The sequence below is a fragment of the Rissa tridactyla genome, chromosome 3 (assembly GCF_028500815.1).
Source record: "Rissa tridactyla isolate bRisTri1 chromosome 3, bRisTri1.patW.cur.20221130, whole genome shotgun sequence".
Classification (NCBI taxonomy): Eukaryota; Metazoa; Chordata; class Aves; order Charadriiformes; family Laridae; genus Rissa; species Rissa tridactyla.
In genome coordinates this window covers 120,211,797-120,230,051 of record NC_071468.1, presented here as the reverse complement: position 1 = coordinate 120,230,051, position 18,255 = coordinate 120,211,797, and the positions used below count along the sequence as shown (strand labels likewise).

General features: G+C 38.7%; 1 protein-coding gene across 5 annotated transcripts in view; it reads left to right on the top strand.

Moving 5' to 3' along the window:
* The window catches only part of CD2AP (CD2 associated protein), an 86,856-nt gene extending 70,992 nt beyond the window's left edge, over positions 1-15,864 (top strand). For 4 of the 5 annotated variants that reach the window (XM_054195865.1, XM_054195863.1, XM_054195862.1 and 1 more), the window contains 6 exons: positions 3,723-3,865; positions 9,364-9,479; positions 10,316-10,402; positions 11,065-11,249; positions 12,373-12,436; positions 13,556-15,864. In XM_054195865.1, the coding sequence (XP_054051840.1) occupies positions 3,723-3,865; positions 9,364-9,479; positions 10,316-10,402; positions 11,065-11,249; positions 12,373-12,436; positions 13,556-13,597 (637 nt within the window). In that variant the 3' untranslated portion in view covers positions 13,598-15,864. Of the gene's footprint in view, positions 1-3,722; positions 3,866-9,363; positions 9,480-10,315; positions 10,403-11,062; positions 11,250-12,372; positions 12,437-13,555 lie in introns of those variants that run through there. The other variant, XR_008465536.1, reaches the window with a different exon arrangement.
* Positions 15,865-18,255: the final 2,391 nt, after the last annotated feature.

Sequence of the window (18,255 nt, the reverse complement as noted above, 5' to 3'; positions counted from 1 at the left end):
ATTTTATTGGATTTGTTGTTCTGTGTTCCTTCATGGATGAGGTGGGAAGAAACTTGTGTTTAAAGGGTGAAAAGGATGCAAGGATAAGTTTTGCCCTATACCTACCAAGTTTTTATCAATGCGAACTTATAACTTTCTAATTCTTTAAGAGATTGACTCCATCTCAAAGTAAATATTACAGCATAACTAACCATGGGGCGGATGAAGTTACAAATCTGCGGGCTGCTTTGCTTTAACCCATAATGAAGAAGTTGTAGCTATGGTAGCAATATGGTGTAAAAGAATCTGTGGACGTGGCACTTGAGAAGTATTATTGTGTTGGAAAAAAACTGAAGACTTGAGCTGCATCAATGTTCAATGTTTCAGCATTTTATATAGAGTAAGATAGGCAGAAAGGAAGAGCTGAGCACGGTTAGTACCTGTGCTAAAGGTACTCAGCGTAGCTCATGTATTCTTCTGGGGAAGAAAGCACTTATTACAGAACCACATCCAGTCCCTATGCTCTGTCTTGAGTATTCTCAGTTGAATTACTGGAAAAATAGGGAGGGTAATAGCAAGTAATTGCTCATTTTTTCTTTTAGTTCCAGTTTTAATTTTATTTTTTTCTCATGAGTTTGAGACAATTGTATATGTTTTGCTGAGGCTAATTTTGCATTAATACAATCCCACACGCAGTTTCCCTTTCTGCCTCCATGAAAGTACTTGCTAGATCCTTACCCAAAACTGTAAATAAACTGCTGATGTGTAACTGTCCCTTTTGGGGTGTTTAGTTGACTGGAAAGAACCATAAGAAAGTAAGGTCGTGATGAACTTTACCTTGCACAAATAAAAGAGCAGACGGCTGCTACATAAAAGAGCTTACACCTTAAATACCTGCAAAGATACAGGGTGGCTGCAAGCATTTGTTCGGGTTTAACTTTCTTTACAGCAGGTCACAGAATGGTAGGGTAGGAAGGGACCTCTGGAGAGCATCTAGTCCAACCCCCTGCCAGAGCAGGGTCACCCAGAGCAGGTTGCACAGGAACATGTCCAGGTGGGTTTGGAATGTCTCCAGAATTTCACAGAATCATTTAGGTTGGAAAAGACCCTTGGGATCATCGAGCCCAACCATCAACTCCACTCTACAAAGTTCTCCCTTACACCATATCCCCTAACACCACAGCTAAACAACTCTTAAACACATTCAGGGATGGTGACTCCACCACCTCCCTGGGCAGCCTATTCCAGTGTCTGACTACTCTTTCTGGGAAGATTTTTTTCCTAATGTCCAGCCTAAACCTACCCTGTTGCAACTTGAACCCATTCCCTCTTGTTCTATCGCTAATTACCTGTGAGAGAGACCAGCACCAACCTCTCTGCCATGTCCTTTCAAGTAGTTGTAGAGAGTGATGAGGTCTCCCCTCAGCCTCCTCTTCCTCCAACTAAAGAGTCCCAGCTCCTTCAATCGCTCCTCATCAGATTTATTCTCCAGGCCCTTCACCAGCTTCGTTGCCCTCCTCTGCACTCGCTCCAGCACCTCGATATCTCTCTCGTATTGAGGTGCCCAGAACTGGACACAATACTGAAGGTGTGGCCTCACCAGTGCTGAGTACAGGGGGACAATCACCTCCCTCCTTCTGCTGGTGACACTATTTCTAATACAAGCCAGGATGCCATTGGCCCTCTTGGCCACCTGGGCACACTGCTGGCTCATGTTCAGCCGCTTGTCAATTAGAACCCCCAGGTCCTTTTCTGCCAGGCAGCTCTCCAGCCACACTTCCCCAAGCCTGTAGTGATGCATGGGGTTGTTGTGGCCCAAGTGCAGGACCCGGCACTTGGCCTTGTTGAAGCTCATACCGTTAGCATTGGCCCATCGGTCCAATCTATCCAAGTCTCTCTGTAGAGCCTCCCTATCCTCATGCAGATCGACACTCCCGCTGAGCTTCGTGTCATCTGGAAACTTGCTGATGATACACTCTGTCCTTATCAAGGTCATCAATAAAGATGTTAAACAGAAATGGTCCCAATACTGAGCCCTGAGGGACACCATTTGTGACCGGCCGCCAGCTGGATTTAACTCCATTGACCACCACGCTTTGGGACCGCCCATCCAGCCAGTGCTTGATCCAGCAGATCGTATGCTCATCCAGGCCATGAACAGCCAGTTTTCCCATGAGAATTCTGTAGGGAACAGTGTCAAATGCTTTTTGAAAGTCTAGGTAGACAATGTCCACAGCCTTTCCCTCATCCAATAATCGGGTCACCTTGTCATGGAAGGAGATCAGGTTCATCAGGCAGGACCTGCCTTTCCTAAACCCATGCTGACTAGGCCTGATCCCCCGCTTGTCCATTATATGACTTGTAATGGCACTCAAGATGATCTGCTCCATGACCTTCCCTGCTACCGAGGTCAGACTGACAGGCCTATAGTTTCCTGGATAAGAGGAGACGGAGACTCCACCCCCTCTCTGGGCAGCCTGTTCCAGTGCTCTGCCACCCTCAAAGGAAAGAAGTTCCTCCTCATGTTTAGGTGGAACTTCCTATGCTCAAGTTTGTGCCCATTACCTCTTGTCCTGTTGCTGGGCACCACTGAAAAGAGCCTGGCCCCATCCTCCTGACACCCACCCTTTAAGTGTTGATAAGATCCCCCCCCCCAGTCATCTTTTTTCCAGACTGAAGAGACCCAAATCCCTCATCCTTCCTTCATAAGAGAGGTGTTCCAGTCCCCTAATCATCTTCGTAGCCCTAAGGTCCTCTATAGCTGAACCAAAAGGACAAACGCCTAAAAGGAGAAAACAGTGAGGAGGAGGGCAGTGGGGAAAGGGAGTGTGGGTAAGGCACACACTCTGGAGGGTTGACTCCAACAGAGGACAATCTGGGCAAAGATGCCTCTGATCCTGCTCAGCACAGCCCTGGGAACATCGGATGCCTGACTGAAGAGTTGGGCCATTGCCGTGCTACTTCTGTTTAGGTTTTCAGTATGTAATTGAGTTGTATCGTGGGGTATTTCAGAGAGCTTCCCAAGTAAAGATTATTTTTTTTTTTTAAACTACAAGTCATGTTCTCCTCCCCTATTTTAGGAAATAAGTATGAATGTAAAGGGATACACGTGTACAGTTAAATAGAGGTCTATAGTAAGCTGTGGCCCTTTAATAATTGAAAGCTTTAAATCTTAGGAGTCTTTAAATGTGTTTAGATGTCTGAAAGTTTAACATTGCTCTAGGAAGACAGGGCTGCTATCTCTTTTTCTACTGCAATAAAACTTCCAAATAAAGGATTTGGGAGATCAGTTAATGTCAGGGAGACATTGAATCTGACAGAAATAACTTGTTCTTGGCAACTCTTTTCTTTACAGGAAAACTTTGATGTCAAGGAATCTGAGTATGTTTCTGAATATTTCAAGAGATATTACTGAAGGTGCTATTCAGCTCTCTTGTCTTCTCTTGCACTGGAGTGTAATAGTTTAGATTTAAGTGCCAAAATGTAGTCTGTAGTGCATAAGTTTTGGATTATTTTTACAAGGGGATTGTACCTGTTTGACAACTCTGAAAGAGCTGGAACAAAACAATTGGCTTTTATAGGACAAGAATTGCTCTCTGAAAGACTTGATTTTTAGCAAGACTTTAGAAAATTATAAAGTCTACTGAAACTTTTCCATTTACTTCTAATTCTTGTTATGTTTCAGTGGTGAACTACTTAATCTCTTAACTAGGTATGCCTTGTCTTATTTTTTCTTACTACAGGCCTAATGGAGAAGTTGTTTCTCTTCGACCGAAATCTGAAGTTGAGCCAGTAGCAAAACCAAAGTTAGACTCTGAACCGTTACCACTTAGACCAAAATCAGTAGAGGTAGATTCACTTGTGGTAAAGAGCTCTAAAGAATCAGGTAAGAAAAGAAAAAAACATTCTTTTGGGTCTTCCTGTTTGGATTGCAGTATTTTACAAGGTTAGAATAAGGTTTTTAAGGAATTTATTCCACAAAGTGTATTTATGCCTGTTCAATAGAAAGTCTAATTTTTAGAACTGCTGTAGGTAGCTGAAGGTAAGAGCGAGCAAGTGATGAACAGATGTCATTAGGCTCCAAGTACCAAACGAGGTACTCGGTGAGCTTTATGTTGTAAAAGATGACAGGAAGAGAAAAACATAGGTAATGGTTTGTTCTATTGATTTGAAAGCATGTTTTTTTGCTGCCACTTTTATCTTGCGTTTTTATGAAATTGTTTTCCTTACTGACTGGTTCTGTTTGTTCTGCTCTTGCATTTCAGATAACTTTTGCTTTTCTAGCTAACTTGCGTATTTTTAGTAATGCCATTGCCTTCAGCGTTCTGTGATTTAAGTTCGTAGCTATCCTAGATTATTGACTTTATCAGACCTTAAATTTTGGCCAACATGGAGCATTGTGCATTTCAATTTCATGCTTCTGGCTTTGCTTAATACACCTTGAGTCAAACCTGGCAGCTCTTTAAATGTAAATTTGTCCAGTAAACCCCTTGATACTGGTTAAAGCACCCACATTGATGATCAGGCTCTCTGAGCTATTGTACAGTGAAATTTTGTCCTTTAGTTGACAGAGCAACTGCTTTCAGTCCTCTGTTTGTCTCTTAGGCAGACATCATTTGTTGTGAGCTTTTTTTTTTAAACTCTAAATTGTTTTTATTGTATGACTAAGCACTGCAGAAAAAGCTTTAGTGAATTGTACTTGCAGTGTTTGGCTTGCATATCTCAAATGCAACCCTTCATCTCAGAAGAAGTTTTAGTAATAACACATTCTTAAATTGTAGTATAACTTAATTTTTTTTAAGGCAAATAATGATATTCAGGTTGTAGGATAGTTGGTCCTAAAATGTAATAAATTCATCTGCAAGATAAAAAATAACACATTAAAAAACTGAAGCAGGTTATGAATAGAAAGGAGGAGTCCTGATTTTTGTTTTCCAGTAAGCATTTTAAAATGTGCTTCTAAGCTGAAATGCTTTGTAGGAGGAAAGGTTAGTTCATGTATGTTTGTAAGACAGAAGTCATGTTTTTTCTGAACCACAAAAAATTGTACTTCACTAGGTTTAAAATATCCTGGAAATATTACAAATACTATCTATGTTACTTATAAATACTTCAGGGTATTTATAAGTTCTTTTTTTATTCCCCAGTAAAATTGATGCATATGTTGTGATATGTTTTGTTTTAAAGACTTTGAATTGGCAGTTTAATTATTGCCTCTATTTAAAAATGTATTTTGACTGAGGGTACAGAAGAAACACTTTCAGGTCAAAGTAAGCTGAAAGACAAAAATATAAGCCTTGTCCTACTACTCAGATGTTTATCCCTAAGACTGTGCTAGATGTGTTACTGTATCATTTTTCCCCAGGAAAAAACTCCCATCGAAAACAGATGGAACTTTTTCTTTAATAAGAGCTCCCCCCCCCCCCCAAAAAAAAAATTAGGCCCCCAACCATTAGATAAGGAAAAGCTTTAAATACTCTTTCAGATAAGGACAAATACTCAAAAACACTCAGAAATATTAATCATGTTGAAATACCTCCTCTTAAAAGCTGTATTCGAAAAATTGCATAAATGTTTCTCTGTTCGGTTAGAATTAAGTACTGTAAAAGACTAAAGCTGTAATAATAGCATGCTGAACATGTAAAGCGATTCTGTTTCTTCTACAAATGTTTCTTTTTCCTGCTTTGTAAAGTAAATTTTTGGTTCAGAATCTTTTTCTAGACATTCCTCTCCTTGACTTTTCTTTCCAGATTTTGTTTCCTATCCTGTTTGCCATGTTTCCCTTCTTACGTGTCAGGAAATTACCCTACCCTTCTCCATTTTGGTAAGATAACAATCTATAAGGAAATCCAAATGCTTTCTGCCATACGCATAGCCTCTTCTTAACGTCATAAGCATAATTTTCAGTTGCAGTTATTGATACTAAAATTTTTGGGTTTCAATTTAAAATGCTTTTTTGTTTCTTTGAATGCCTGTTTTCCTTAGCTGTTAAACATGGAGTTACTTTATACTTTTCAATTAGGAAACTTGTAGAGGTTAAAAAGAAAAAACAAACAAACCAACCAAAGAAGAAAAACTACAGTCCAGCTATTGATAAGCCAAACATAGCGTTTCTAGTGAAATGTGTTCAATATCTACAGGACTAGATGTATTTAGGTGTACTTCGGTTGAATGTCTTGTCTTTCTATAGCACAGATTAGCCAAAGACTTCATAGTTGCGTATTTAGTATTATGAGTGTTGTAAAACAGCATTTGTGAAAGTCACACATTAGGCACGTGCTTAATGGCTGCAAATACCTACTATTGCTCAACTGCGAATTTAAATATTCTAGAGCTTATATATGTCCCCAGAATTTTGGGGGGCAATCTCAGCAAAAAGAGTAATAGGAAAAAGGGCTGCCTGCCGTCTTCTCTTACTCTGCAGATTAATGAGAGGTCTTGCCTTCTGAAATATTGCATATGTTTCACTTCTGTCATGGGTTTTTAACCCCAGCCACGTGAGATGTTGGAACCATAATTTCTTTAGGCATCCCTTCAGCTTTGCTTCTTTTTGTGAAGGCTTTTTAAGACAAACTGCTATGAGTACACTCGAAGCATTCACGAACCTTAACAAAACCTTCCACCTAATTGTGTCTGTTAAAGCTCCTAACAGCTCTGTTATGGATCCATGTTAAGCTTGAAGAAGAGACGTTTCTAATAGTCTGTCCTAGGTAACTGTTTAAGCTTAGCTCATCTTTCTAGAAAGAAAGGTGTTCTCGCTCAGCCTTAAAATAATTTTTTTGACTCGTATTATCCCTAGATGTACGGTATTGCCCTTTTGGCACTTTGGTGGGATTTCCTTTTGCAATTACTCACAGGCTGTTGTAAGAAAGTTAATTGATAAATCACTTTATTGATTGAAATGGGTGTAAATTGTGAATTTTCAGTGGGTTTCATCAGTATCTTTATTGGTTTCGGTGGGGCCAAGCTTTCTCCTACAATAACTAAGAATGCTGTTGAAAAAGAAAAACAAACAAGCAAATCCCCAAAGCCCACAATAAAACAAACAAACAAAACCACCACAACCATAAACCCTAATCCCCACCAGCCTGTGTCTTAATTTCTTCCCTATACCAAAGCAGCAAAATGGAAAGGTGAGAAGGAAGATTCGAGTACAGTCAGAATTCCCTCTGACTGTAACGTGCTGGTAATGTTCTAATGCTGAGCAATTGTCTCAAGTGTAGCAATTTCCTTTAGAAGATCTTCCAAATAAGAAAAAAACCCCTTGGCTTTAGCGTCATCCCACCATCTATATTTAAATCATGTACAGTTCAAGACTGTTTCAGTCTTCATCTTCAAGCCTTGTCAAATACTGCGTATTTTTTTCAGAAGTACACAGTATTTATTCTTAATATGTTCTTAATACACTTAATATGCCTGATTTGTACTTTGTTCATGGAGACAGGGCTGGCATTACAATCATAGTAGCAACTCAATTTACAATTCTTATTTAAATTTACTGCCAAATGATTTCTCATTGCTGCTGAATGACAAAAGGAGGATTGTTTAAAGGCAGAAATTACTGAGATGGGGGAAGAGGCATATTTATTTTTTTCCTGCATTATTGTTACCTTTTTAATAATACCCAACTAACATAAATCCTGATTTTTACATTTTGTCACGGGTTAGTGCTCTGGGGTTACTGTCGATTGAGTAAAGAACATGAAGATATACCCCTTGATCACTGTTGCTTGACTTCTAATAAGTTAAATATTTTATTGGCACAAACTACAGCAAAAATACCTTTGTAGTTATTTATTTCTCCCTCATCCTCTTTTCCGTCAGCCGCTTGCCATTCATCACTCTTCTGTTTCTTCCTTCTTTGTTTTTCTTCCCCGCTTTTTTTAATTGCAAATATGATTACATGTTTACAAAAGACTGTCGTTACGTTTTCTTTAATAAAAATTAAAAAGCAGCAAAACTGATTGGTAACAGATTGGTAGTAGATAGCTTGTGTTTCAACAAGGCAGCAGATGATGAAGTAAATATGTTTGGGTGTCCAAAAGATGTGAATATTTTAAGGACTTCAAGGATAGCAACGCAGACTAGAAGACATTAAAATCAGTTAAAGCATTCAGTGGAAAACTTAGTACCTACAGGTATAAATTAGCTTTGACAACGTGTGAGTAAAACTTGGATTAATCAGATGATTTTAAACCCTCCAAACACTGAAGTGGTATGAATGGTCCGGCTCAGTGTTCTTAGGGCTTTTTTTTTCTTATCTGACCTCTTGCTGTAGCTTCAAAATGAATGAGAAAATAGGGAAAGAAGTATCATAACTTCTGTTTGATTAATCATAATGTCATGTAAAAATCAGAGGCCACAAAAAACCCAACCCAAAAACAAAACCCCAAACCTTCTGGTGCCTGTAGTAAATGCTGTGTGGCATTTTAGCTAAACATTTAGAGTCTCTAGAACAAGTCTAATGAATTAGTGTTGTAAAATTATATATAACATCAATAATCTTATGTTGATGCTTACATAAAAATCCTGTCTCGTTACACGTTCGTCGACAGGTAAGTATTATTATTTTTGCGGAGAAATGGTTAAGAAGTCCAGTTGTTAACTAGGTGGAAGTACTTATGTTATTAGGTCAGATATATTCTATTCCTCCCATTAATAGGTTTTTTCCTAAGGTTGCCTCTTCCCATAGGACGTAAAGAATTTCTACTGATCTCAGACAGAGTTTACCTAGAGCTATGAGCATAAAGAGACTAAGGAGCAAAGAGCTCTCTGTGATTTAATAAAGTATGAGAATGGAGTTCTGAAATGTTTTATTACAGACTTTATGAAGTGTGTTTTATTTAGACGAAGTACTGCATATGAAAAAACTACCCTGAACAGAAATACTTGCAGTTAATGTCTTGTTAACTTACTTTCACCAAGTTTGGACATGTACTTTACCACGTTGCTTTTATTTTTGTCTTAGTCACTAAACTTGTATCTTCATGCTTTTCATGCAAGTTTAGCAACAAGAAAATATCCTCTTACATAGTTGAATATGGCACCTCTCAAAAAACCCAGTCATAAATAGATTTTTCTGCAGATACTTGTTAGGTCTGTTTTATCCTGCCATGTTACTACAGCACTTCTTCTGTTGAGAACTCAAACTTAAATGCTAGTTGAGTTAACACCTAATTTTTTTCAAGGGGGAAAATGTGGTTTCCCAGGTAGATCAGAGTCATGTAGTTGTTTCATATGGCTCATGTGTTCTATGTGCCGAAAGTCCTTGAAACAATAAGAACTCTGATATTTTTTTTTTTTTGTCTTAATGAAAAAAGTGATAAAAAAGAACACAGCAAAACCTTCTGGTCTTGATGGTGGTCTGTTTTCATCTTTTTCTAGATCTGTTAAGCTTTGATGATGTAATAGCTACCTCAGATAATCTATCCCACCCTACTGCAAACCGACCCAAGATGCCTGGTAGGAGGCCGCCTTCGCGTTTCAGTAGCGGTAATCCTGTGAGTATATGGGCTTTGTTTTCCCAGTAGTGAACTAAGAATTAGCTTCCCAGGAAACAGGATTGCACTTAAAAATGGTCTTATGGACCGTCTACCTGAGAGTGAAATGCAAAATGCCGCAGAGGCTCAGTTCCTATAGACTTCGTCTACAGGAATATCCGTTCCCAGGAGGGAAGTGTATGTCAGAGCAGCTGCATCGTTTAAGGAGTGTTTGTTCTGAGGGGTATTACTGCAGTAAATACTCAGCTCTCCTAGCATCACTCATGATGAAATAAGCATTGTGCCTACACACAACTCTGAAAGTGTCTTTAGTGCCTTACAAACCTAACGATATATAGTCTTTGGCCACAACAAATTTGTAATTTAATGTTGCTGTAATGCGGGACTTGTGATCTCATGTGCTAAGATGTGAGATTGTCAGACCATGAGAACCAGGTGGTGCAGAGCCATCGAAATCAATTTATATCATGGGATGTTGTATAGTTCAGTCGTGCCAGTTGCCATCTACAGTTACTGCCTCTTGATGTTTGTGTTTTACGGAGCCTGTACATGCTCCCGAAAGCATCAAGGACTTGTTAAGTGCTGCAGAGGTGCTTGAAAATCCTGCGCAAGATTCCTATATTTGATTTCAATTCAGCTGAATGAGTGTTGCTGGGAAGGAAAGTTCTGACTGGCAGGGAGAGAGAACTATGGTAGTCTAGCAATCTAAGTTTGGTTTATTTTTGTTCTTTTTACTATTGCATCTTTAGGAAATGTAACAGTTCTTTTTTTAATTTACTACTTTATTTTTATTTAATTCTGAAAGCCTTCTCATTTTTTTATGAATGGTTTACCAGGCAAGTCAAAATCTGAGTCCAGAAAAAAATTTGAAGGTGCAGAAAGAAGAAGAAAGTGCCAAACCAAAGCCAGTGGAAACAAAAAAGGTATGATACCAAGGCGCTAGAGAGAAGTACCAGGCAGCTAGGTACTCTGTTCATCTTGCTCGTATTCCCGATTGAGATTGATGCAACCATCTAAATGCTAATAATTGTATTTAAATGCACATGAGCCATGTCACTTAGTATAATGTTCATAGTAGAAATTTTAGTGTAAAGTTTATTCATACTTTATCAAGTCCATCAGTTCTGATGAGAACTACTGTATCAAGTATCATGAAACTATGGTGCTATTTCCCAAATGAGCTTTGTATCTGCTCGGCCATTAGTCTCCCAACAGACAGAACAACTGAGCAAATTAGAAAGGTGCACAAAAGATGGTTTATAATGAACCAATGGGCTCCAGTAAATCACAGGGTTGTTTTGTTTTGTTTTTTGGGTTTTTTTAAAGTGTAGAGACCTGCAGTGTGAGCACTTCTTTTAGTGACTACAGGAACCTCAGGGAAGTGCTTAATGAAGAGCTCTATAAAAGAACTCTCTCTTATACTACAGTAGTTCGTTTGGACTGGACATTGTTTTTTACCTTTTGGGTAGAAAATTAAGGAAGCTTGTGCACATGTGGCTCCCATACCAGTACAATCTGTATGCTGTAAGTGGCCGGTTCATAAAGATTTCATTTCTTAGCTTTCTACTGATTGTATTTTTTTCAGCCATCTGCACTCAGTCCACCAGTTCCATCTTCGTCTCAGAGACCAAGCTCTGTTCTACTAAACTTTTTCCCTGGAGACATCCAACTTAAAGGAGAGACGGATGATGAAAAAATTTCTATGGAAGAGCTCAGGACTCAGATTAATGATTTGATGGGTTTAGTAGATGCACTGAAGAAAGAACATGGGTAAATATTTTCCTTCTTAGTCTGCAAAGAGATACATAGATATCTTCCAAATGTCTTTAGTATTAAACTTCTTAAAAATAAAAAGCTATCCTATATTTATATATTAATTCAGAACTTTGTTCTTTAGAATTTGATCCAACTCGACGTCCTAAAAATGTACAAATACGATGTCAGAGTAGTTTTTTGAATTCATACACATTTTTTCCTTCCTCCTTTGCACTCCTGCTTTCATTGTAGCTCTTTGAAAACATTTGTTAAACAGTTAGTGTTTTCACTGTAAGGAAAAGGAGATAATTTTTGTGGTATTTACCGTAAGTACAGGTGCTGGCCTTGTGTAACACTGCACAGAAGTAGCTGCAGTATTGCCATGGCTGGCAGTAGGGAAAGATACTACTGAGCTTTTCAGATTGGTGATCGTGGTGGGCCTGTCGTCTGTGTGCATGTGGGTAGGGTTGTGTTCGGAGAATGATGTCGAAGAAAGATGTAACTGGTGTTTAAGTAAACGTAGTAAAGACCAATCTGTAGGAAATTTACCTTATTTCTGTTTACATTCTTACAGATAACTAAACTGGCTTTTAGAGTGACCTTTTGAGAGGTTATAAAACATCAGGATCAGTTGCTCTCCAAAGCAAACTAGTAAATTATGAGTTCTGGTGATTAATGAACTAGTTCTTTAGCGACTTCGTGATAATTCTTAGCACTTTCTTGCCTGAACATAGCCATGAAATAAAGCATGTTTTAGAAACATTCTAAAGAATTCCTATTCTGTATGTAGAAATTACCTGGTTATTGTAGCTTAAATTCTGCTCTCCAAGTAAAATAACAATACAAATTTTTAAGTAGCCTACTTAAAATTGTGATTATAAGTTAGGGATAGGGGCATAGTGATAGGTAGGAAGTCTTGAGAGTTGGTGGAAGCTTGTTGTCCAACAGATTTGACTACCAGTTCACTAGTGGGCATGTACTTATATGTACGTTTTATTTGTAAGATGTAGCATTAAACAGTTGTGTGAATTCCTCTCATAAAATTTAAACAAGGCCTGTGCTTCCTCTTCTTAGTAATGTAGATTTTTTTTTTCTCCCCTGTTCTGACTTGTATTTCTGATATCTTAACTATTGTTAGGAGAGAACTGGAAAAACTAAAGAAGGATTTGGAAGAAGAGAAGCTGTTGCGAAGTAATCTGGAGGTAACGTTAGCAATCGGAGGTGGGGGAAGGTTAGAAGTACCTAGGCAGTGTTCTGGAATTTGATGCCACAGGAAAGTCTTAACGAACCTGCTCAAGCTTTTTGTATTGCTGTGTTACTGTGTGGTTGAATGAGGGCCTCACGAGGCGGTTGGATGTATATAAAAGACTCACAGTTCCTCTTCGTTCAGCTTGCTTTATCTGGAAAATTATTTTTAACAATATGTATGAGCGTTGGCATGTGAGTTCAGTTCAACGTTGCTAGGTTCTGCTCTTTGCTGAAATAGGTCCAACTGGGCATGTTCCAGGAGAAAATATTAATACTTTGCTTTTGTAAGATTGAAGGACAAGTTTACTTTATGTAATCAAAAGAAAAAGAGGGCAGAAGTAAACTTTCTTAGATTTTTCGTGAACTGCTTAAATATTAAGTGGATAATTTGCCAAAAGAACAGAATGCATCTGACGAATTTCCTTATGAATGAACGCCACACCTCTCTATGATGAAGAGGGCTACCTGCGTTACAGTGTGATGCTGTTAAGTAGTTAATAGGATGAGCTTATTACAGAAAATTACTTCAGTCTGGTACAAAAGGGCATTTTATTCGTGAAATAATACTTCTTATTGACACAACAAAGCTACTTTCGAAACTTGAGAAGACCTTCTGGTGAGTCTTTCTTTAATACATCTCTAAAGCAATCAATGAAGCTGCCTTAAATATGCCCTGGGAACGCAGAGGAGGTAACTTCCATGTATCCTCTAAATCCATTTGAAGAAATACAAATCAATTGTGGCGTGATATTTTGCATGAAGGCTGCTTTAGGAAGTGGAGAAATGTCAAATGATTCCATAACCCAGCTTTGACTGCTTTATTCAGAGTGAGTTTATCCAATAAGATGTACCAGAACTGTAGGCAAATTTTTAATGATTTTAAATTCTCATTTGTTTAGCAATATATTAGTATAAAATCAGCTGTAAGTATTGAGCTGGCAGATGCTTCCGTGTTACAATTTTATTTACGTGTCTTTGAAATGCAAAGGTTAGAATTTTGGTGAAAGCTCTGAAGGCTTTAGATTATTGGTACTTTAATACTGACTCTTCTTTTCAAAATGTCCTTTTTCCAGCTTGAAATAGAAAAATTGAAGAAAGCAGTGATGTCTACATGAGACAGCTATGGACTCAATGTTTTTAACTCATCAGGAATTCAAAGCTGAACACAAGGAGAACGGACTGTTATTTCGTAATAATGGATGCTGGTGTTCTACAGTCTTAAAGAAAAAATGTAGTAAAAAAAGGAATATAGTCTTTTATTCAGAGAGATAAGAAAACAGAAAAGAATAACGGTGTAATTTTTTTGCCAATATAAAAGAGGCCTTATTTCTTACTGTGCTGGAATTGCAGACCTTATTTTTTGGTTTGCTTGAAAATACTACTGAATCTGTATAGAAAGGAGAGGGAATTCTTAATAGATTTTTATTGAATACCTGTAGCTTAATTTTTAAAGAGATCTATACTATAAAAGGGTGATCTATCTTTACAACTAATCTGTAAAATAGTCTGTTGGGAGGGGTGGAATAACTGTATCGTAATTGTAGTCACTACTTTTCCCCTACGTGCAAAAGGGAATATATGATATTTGTATCATTTGGGCGGTTCTGCTGTTGCGCCTGTCTGCAGTGAGAATATTAATAATATTCTGTTTGTAAGTTATGTCATGAGATAGGAATTTGTTAATGCGATGAAGCAGGTGAAACTCCTATGCATTGTAATAAGAACGAATGATCTAATCTGGGTAACTGAGCAGAACACTTTGTCACTTGCACTATTGGATTAAAAAGGGATTTAGGACTGAATCATAACGTTATGACAAAATTAACTTTTAAAACCACAAAATGCAAGAAATACGGGAACGAGACCAGAATCCAGTCTTAACTCAACCTGTTGTGCCTGAAATACTACAGCATGAAAAAGTAAACCTTAAGTCACAACGCCTGTGCTTCTGTGTATCTAAACTGAAGTCATCGGTCTTTCTAGTGCTTAAATATGCGTCTTGGTCTGTTTTTACAATAGTCAGGTTTTGTTTATAATATGTCTCCAACCAAATCCCTTTGGAACTTTGATACTCTCAAAAGGTCTCAATATTTATATATTTATGCCATAAACTTTATCAGTATATTGTGTACCTCTAAATTTAATAACATCTTTGTATTTTAATGAGTGATTGGAACAGTTGCTTTGACAGCATTGTGCTGGTTTCCAAGAGGGTGTCTTTCACGTTTTATGGAAAACAGTTGAGATCTTGTGGATTGCCATTATCTTGAACCCCTGAGCTCAACACAGTGCACCAGAATAATATGCAAAGTGATGGAAGACAATGATATGTATTGCTGTGTTCATTTGATTAAAAAATTAAAAAACACACGGCTTTAGAAAGCCAGTCAAACGAATTACTTCTGTGAGTAAATCACCTTATCTCCTTTTGGTCTGCTAGAATTTACATTACAAAAACATGCCACTTAGTTTGGCAACTTCACCAATCAGAGAACTAATTAAGTTTCTATTCATGGAAGTAGTCGTAAATATAGTAATTATGTAGTACATCACTTGCTCAAGTGACATGGAAGTGTTACTTCTTGGGAGTATTTTTTTTTTCCACAGTTGATGCATCATAAAATACATCAAAAAAGTCAATTGGAGGATGTTTGTCAGTTGCTGATTTAAATTGTTCGTAAAATTTGATTAATCTGCTGTGCAAGTATTGGGTAATATTTGCTAGTCACGTTGCTAATAAGCTGATTCAATATTAACGCTTTGAACTTTTAATTGTCTAGATGCATCACAAATGAAGACTTGAGCCAGATCTTTGGTATTGAGGAGTAATGTGCAGCGGTAACACTTCTCGTCAGACACTAAACTCGCACTTAGAATTCATAACCTCTAAGTCAGGTGATGGAAAGCAAGAATTGAGCCGAATGGAACAGCCAATTTTGTTACACAAGCTCTTCACTGTGATCAGAGCATGAAACAAATCTTGGAACGGATTGCTCTACAGAAATTGTGTCTGCACGTAAGCTTGGAGCAGACGAACAGAACGAGACAATCAGCTAAAACCACAAATGAGAGGTGTTCATTATTTAATGGCCTTTGTTCGCTATAGCAATAAATGACCCAAGTGCAATGACTTGATTTAATAAATCCCTCCTTTAAAAATCGCTGCTATGAGTATTTTTAGCCATAAGGCAGTTGCCCTGATCTATGTCTGTCTTGTCTTCAGCTAGTGTTATGTACCAGAGCGGAGGGGGAGAGGGTAATGGTTTTTTGAAGACATTCCACAGTACAAGTTCCTAAAAGCAGTATGCTTCACTGACTTGTTTACCGGTGCTGTAAAATGATGCATGCTATCCAAACGCAGCAAATAAAATAAGTTTAAAAACCTGTTGAAATGTCCGGTCCGTTCTGTTCGGGAACGTTTTGTATGCCATCAGATTGTTTGGAGGAGTAGTTTGAGGGGGGGTGTGTGTGCAAAATGTGTTATTATTTATATAGTCCCCTTTAAGGCTTTCAGATTTTAATTTATTCACTGGGATGCTGTGGTTCCTGAATGTCAGGATGGCTTAGGATCCAAACAGCTAGAAAGCTTACTGGTTTTCTTTGCAAGTGTAACTGGGAATATTAACTTCTCAGTATGTCTTTATACCTTTCCCTCCCCCCCGCCGTTGGTCCATATTGAACTGACCTTACTGTGCATCTTCAGGGCCTTTTTTTTAAGGTCGCTGTTGCCACACAGTAACATGGATAAATTCATGTTTGAGTCACTTCTTAAATCTGTAGTGAAGAACTGAAGACTGAGAGTATGGCATGTTTAAAAGGGATGTGGATGAGCAAAAAAAGGCAAATTAAGAACACAACAACAGAAGGGCATTTTTAAACTGCAAGGCTTTTATTAAATCTTCATAACATTCTCTAAAAAGCTTTTGCTTGCATACAAGGTACCGTTTTCAAAATAAAAATAGGTATCTACTTTTTTTCTTTTTAATTTATTTAAACGATCACTGTGAAGATAATCTTTTTCATTAATATTGCTTCTAGGAGAATGAAGTTTCTGATGAAAACCTGTAATGTGTTGCAAGATTTGACTTTGAGTTGTGTAGCAAAGTATCTGTTGCACTTTAACGAATACAAGGTATTTATTTAAAAGTTGTAAATTAGCAGAAGTCTCTTAACTCTTCCCAAAGGAAATGGGGGAAAAACAGGTTTTCACAGCTGCCTTACTTTTTCGCTGCTGTTTCTCAGAGATGTTCTTGATTGCTGGCTGTTTGCTTTCTTAGAGCAGCGTCAAAGCAGCTGCTTGTGTATCTTGGGTAATTGGATTTTGCAAGAGCTGAAAAGACAAACCACTCCCTTCTGGGGGCCCAGGCACGTACCTCCCAGCTCGAAGAATGCAAACGGCCTCGACCAGCCTGTAAAGCGTGAGACTGCTGCTGGCTTCAGGGCTTGGAGCACCTTCCTTGAATTCATGGTTCATGAATTCATGGAAACCATGTTCATGGTTTGAGTATCTTTCGAAGCCCCTGGGGAGCAGAGATTGACACCTCTTCCCTCTGGGAGGTGGATGTGTGTGTGTGTGTGTCCGAGTGTTGAAGCACGCCAGCCTTTGTGTCCTTCAGAGGGTTGTTGCTCAGGTTGAGGAGGTGTTGGAGAATCAAGGGGTGTTCAGTCTTGCCATTGTAGCACGGGTTCAGGGAGTGTGTAGAAACGCAACTCCAGGTGACTGGGGGAAGAAGCCTTTTAAAACGGGTGTCCATACCTTGACGCGATCTGGTCTTTGGCCCTTCTGATTTAAAAGGTTGCTGAGGTGCCACCTTTTAATTCACCTCTACCTGGTACTGTATCAAGAGCAAGTCCTTTAACCTTCCCAGGTAGGTTGTGTTGGCTGTGTCTAATTGTGCTTGGCTTAATTCCTCCTTGATACAAATGTGAGATGCAAGGCTGGCTCTATCACAACAGAACAGTAAATAACACCTACCTTTAGGCTAAAACTGGAGACCTGCCTTGTGGCTGAGGACTGAATGAAATTGGGGTAGCAGACAAAAATTAGTACTTCAGGAAACTCTCTAAGCTCCTGACAAACACATTGCAGGACTGTAGAAAAAAAATTAGTGACCGAAGCTCTTCCCAAGCAGCCCTGTGAATAGAAAGTGTTGGGAATTGCTCTTCTGTTATGATAAACTACTTGCAGTAAATTACTGGCTATTGGAGGTGAGCCAGTATTAAGAGCCAAGAGCGAACATGGCACAAGGTTTGGCAGACAACTGTCACCCTTTACGATGGGTGCAGCCCATAAAGGAAAGATTATTACTTCCTCATTGAGCTTTTTAGCAATGTCAGTAGTGTCAGCTTTGATTTACAAAGGGTGATGCGTTCACTTGACCAGGTTTTGATCATGAATTTTTCTTTTTTGGTTTCTAAAGTCTAGATCTGTGAAGTGCAGAAGAGCAGAAGGTGCCTCCTCCACCAGGAGGGAAGGGTACAAACCAGGCAGGGGTGATTCATCTGCGTGGATTCCTGGCAAAGGTGGCGATCTGGCAGTTTTGTGGGCGTGTTTGTAGCTTGTTGTGTTGTTTTGCAGTGCAATACCTTTATTGTCATCTGCAGATTCGTCAGCGTTAATCCAGTCGGACAAGAAAAGAAAACAGGCTGATGCCAAAGTTATTTCTTCATGGGAAAGCTCTAAATGAGTCCGAGCACCCGAGCGGCGCTGGGTGAGACTGTACGAGTGAGGCTGGGGCACGATGGCAGCGGATGAATGGTTGGATGCTCGTCT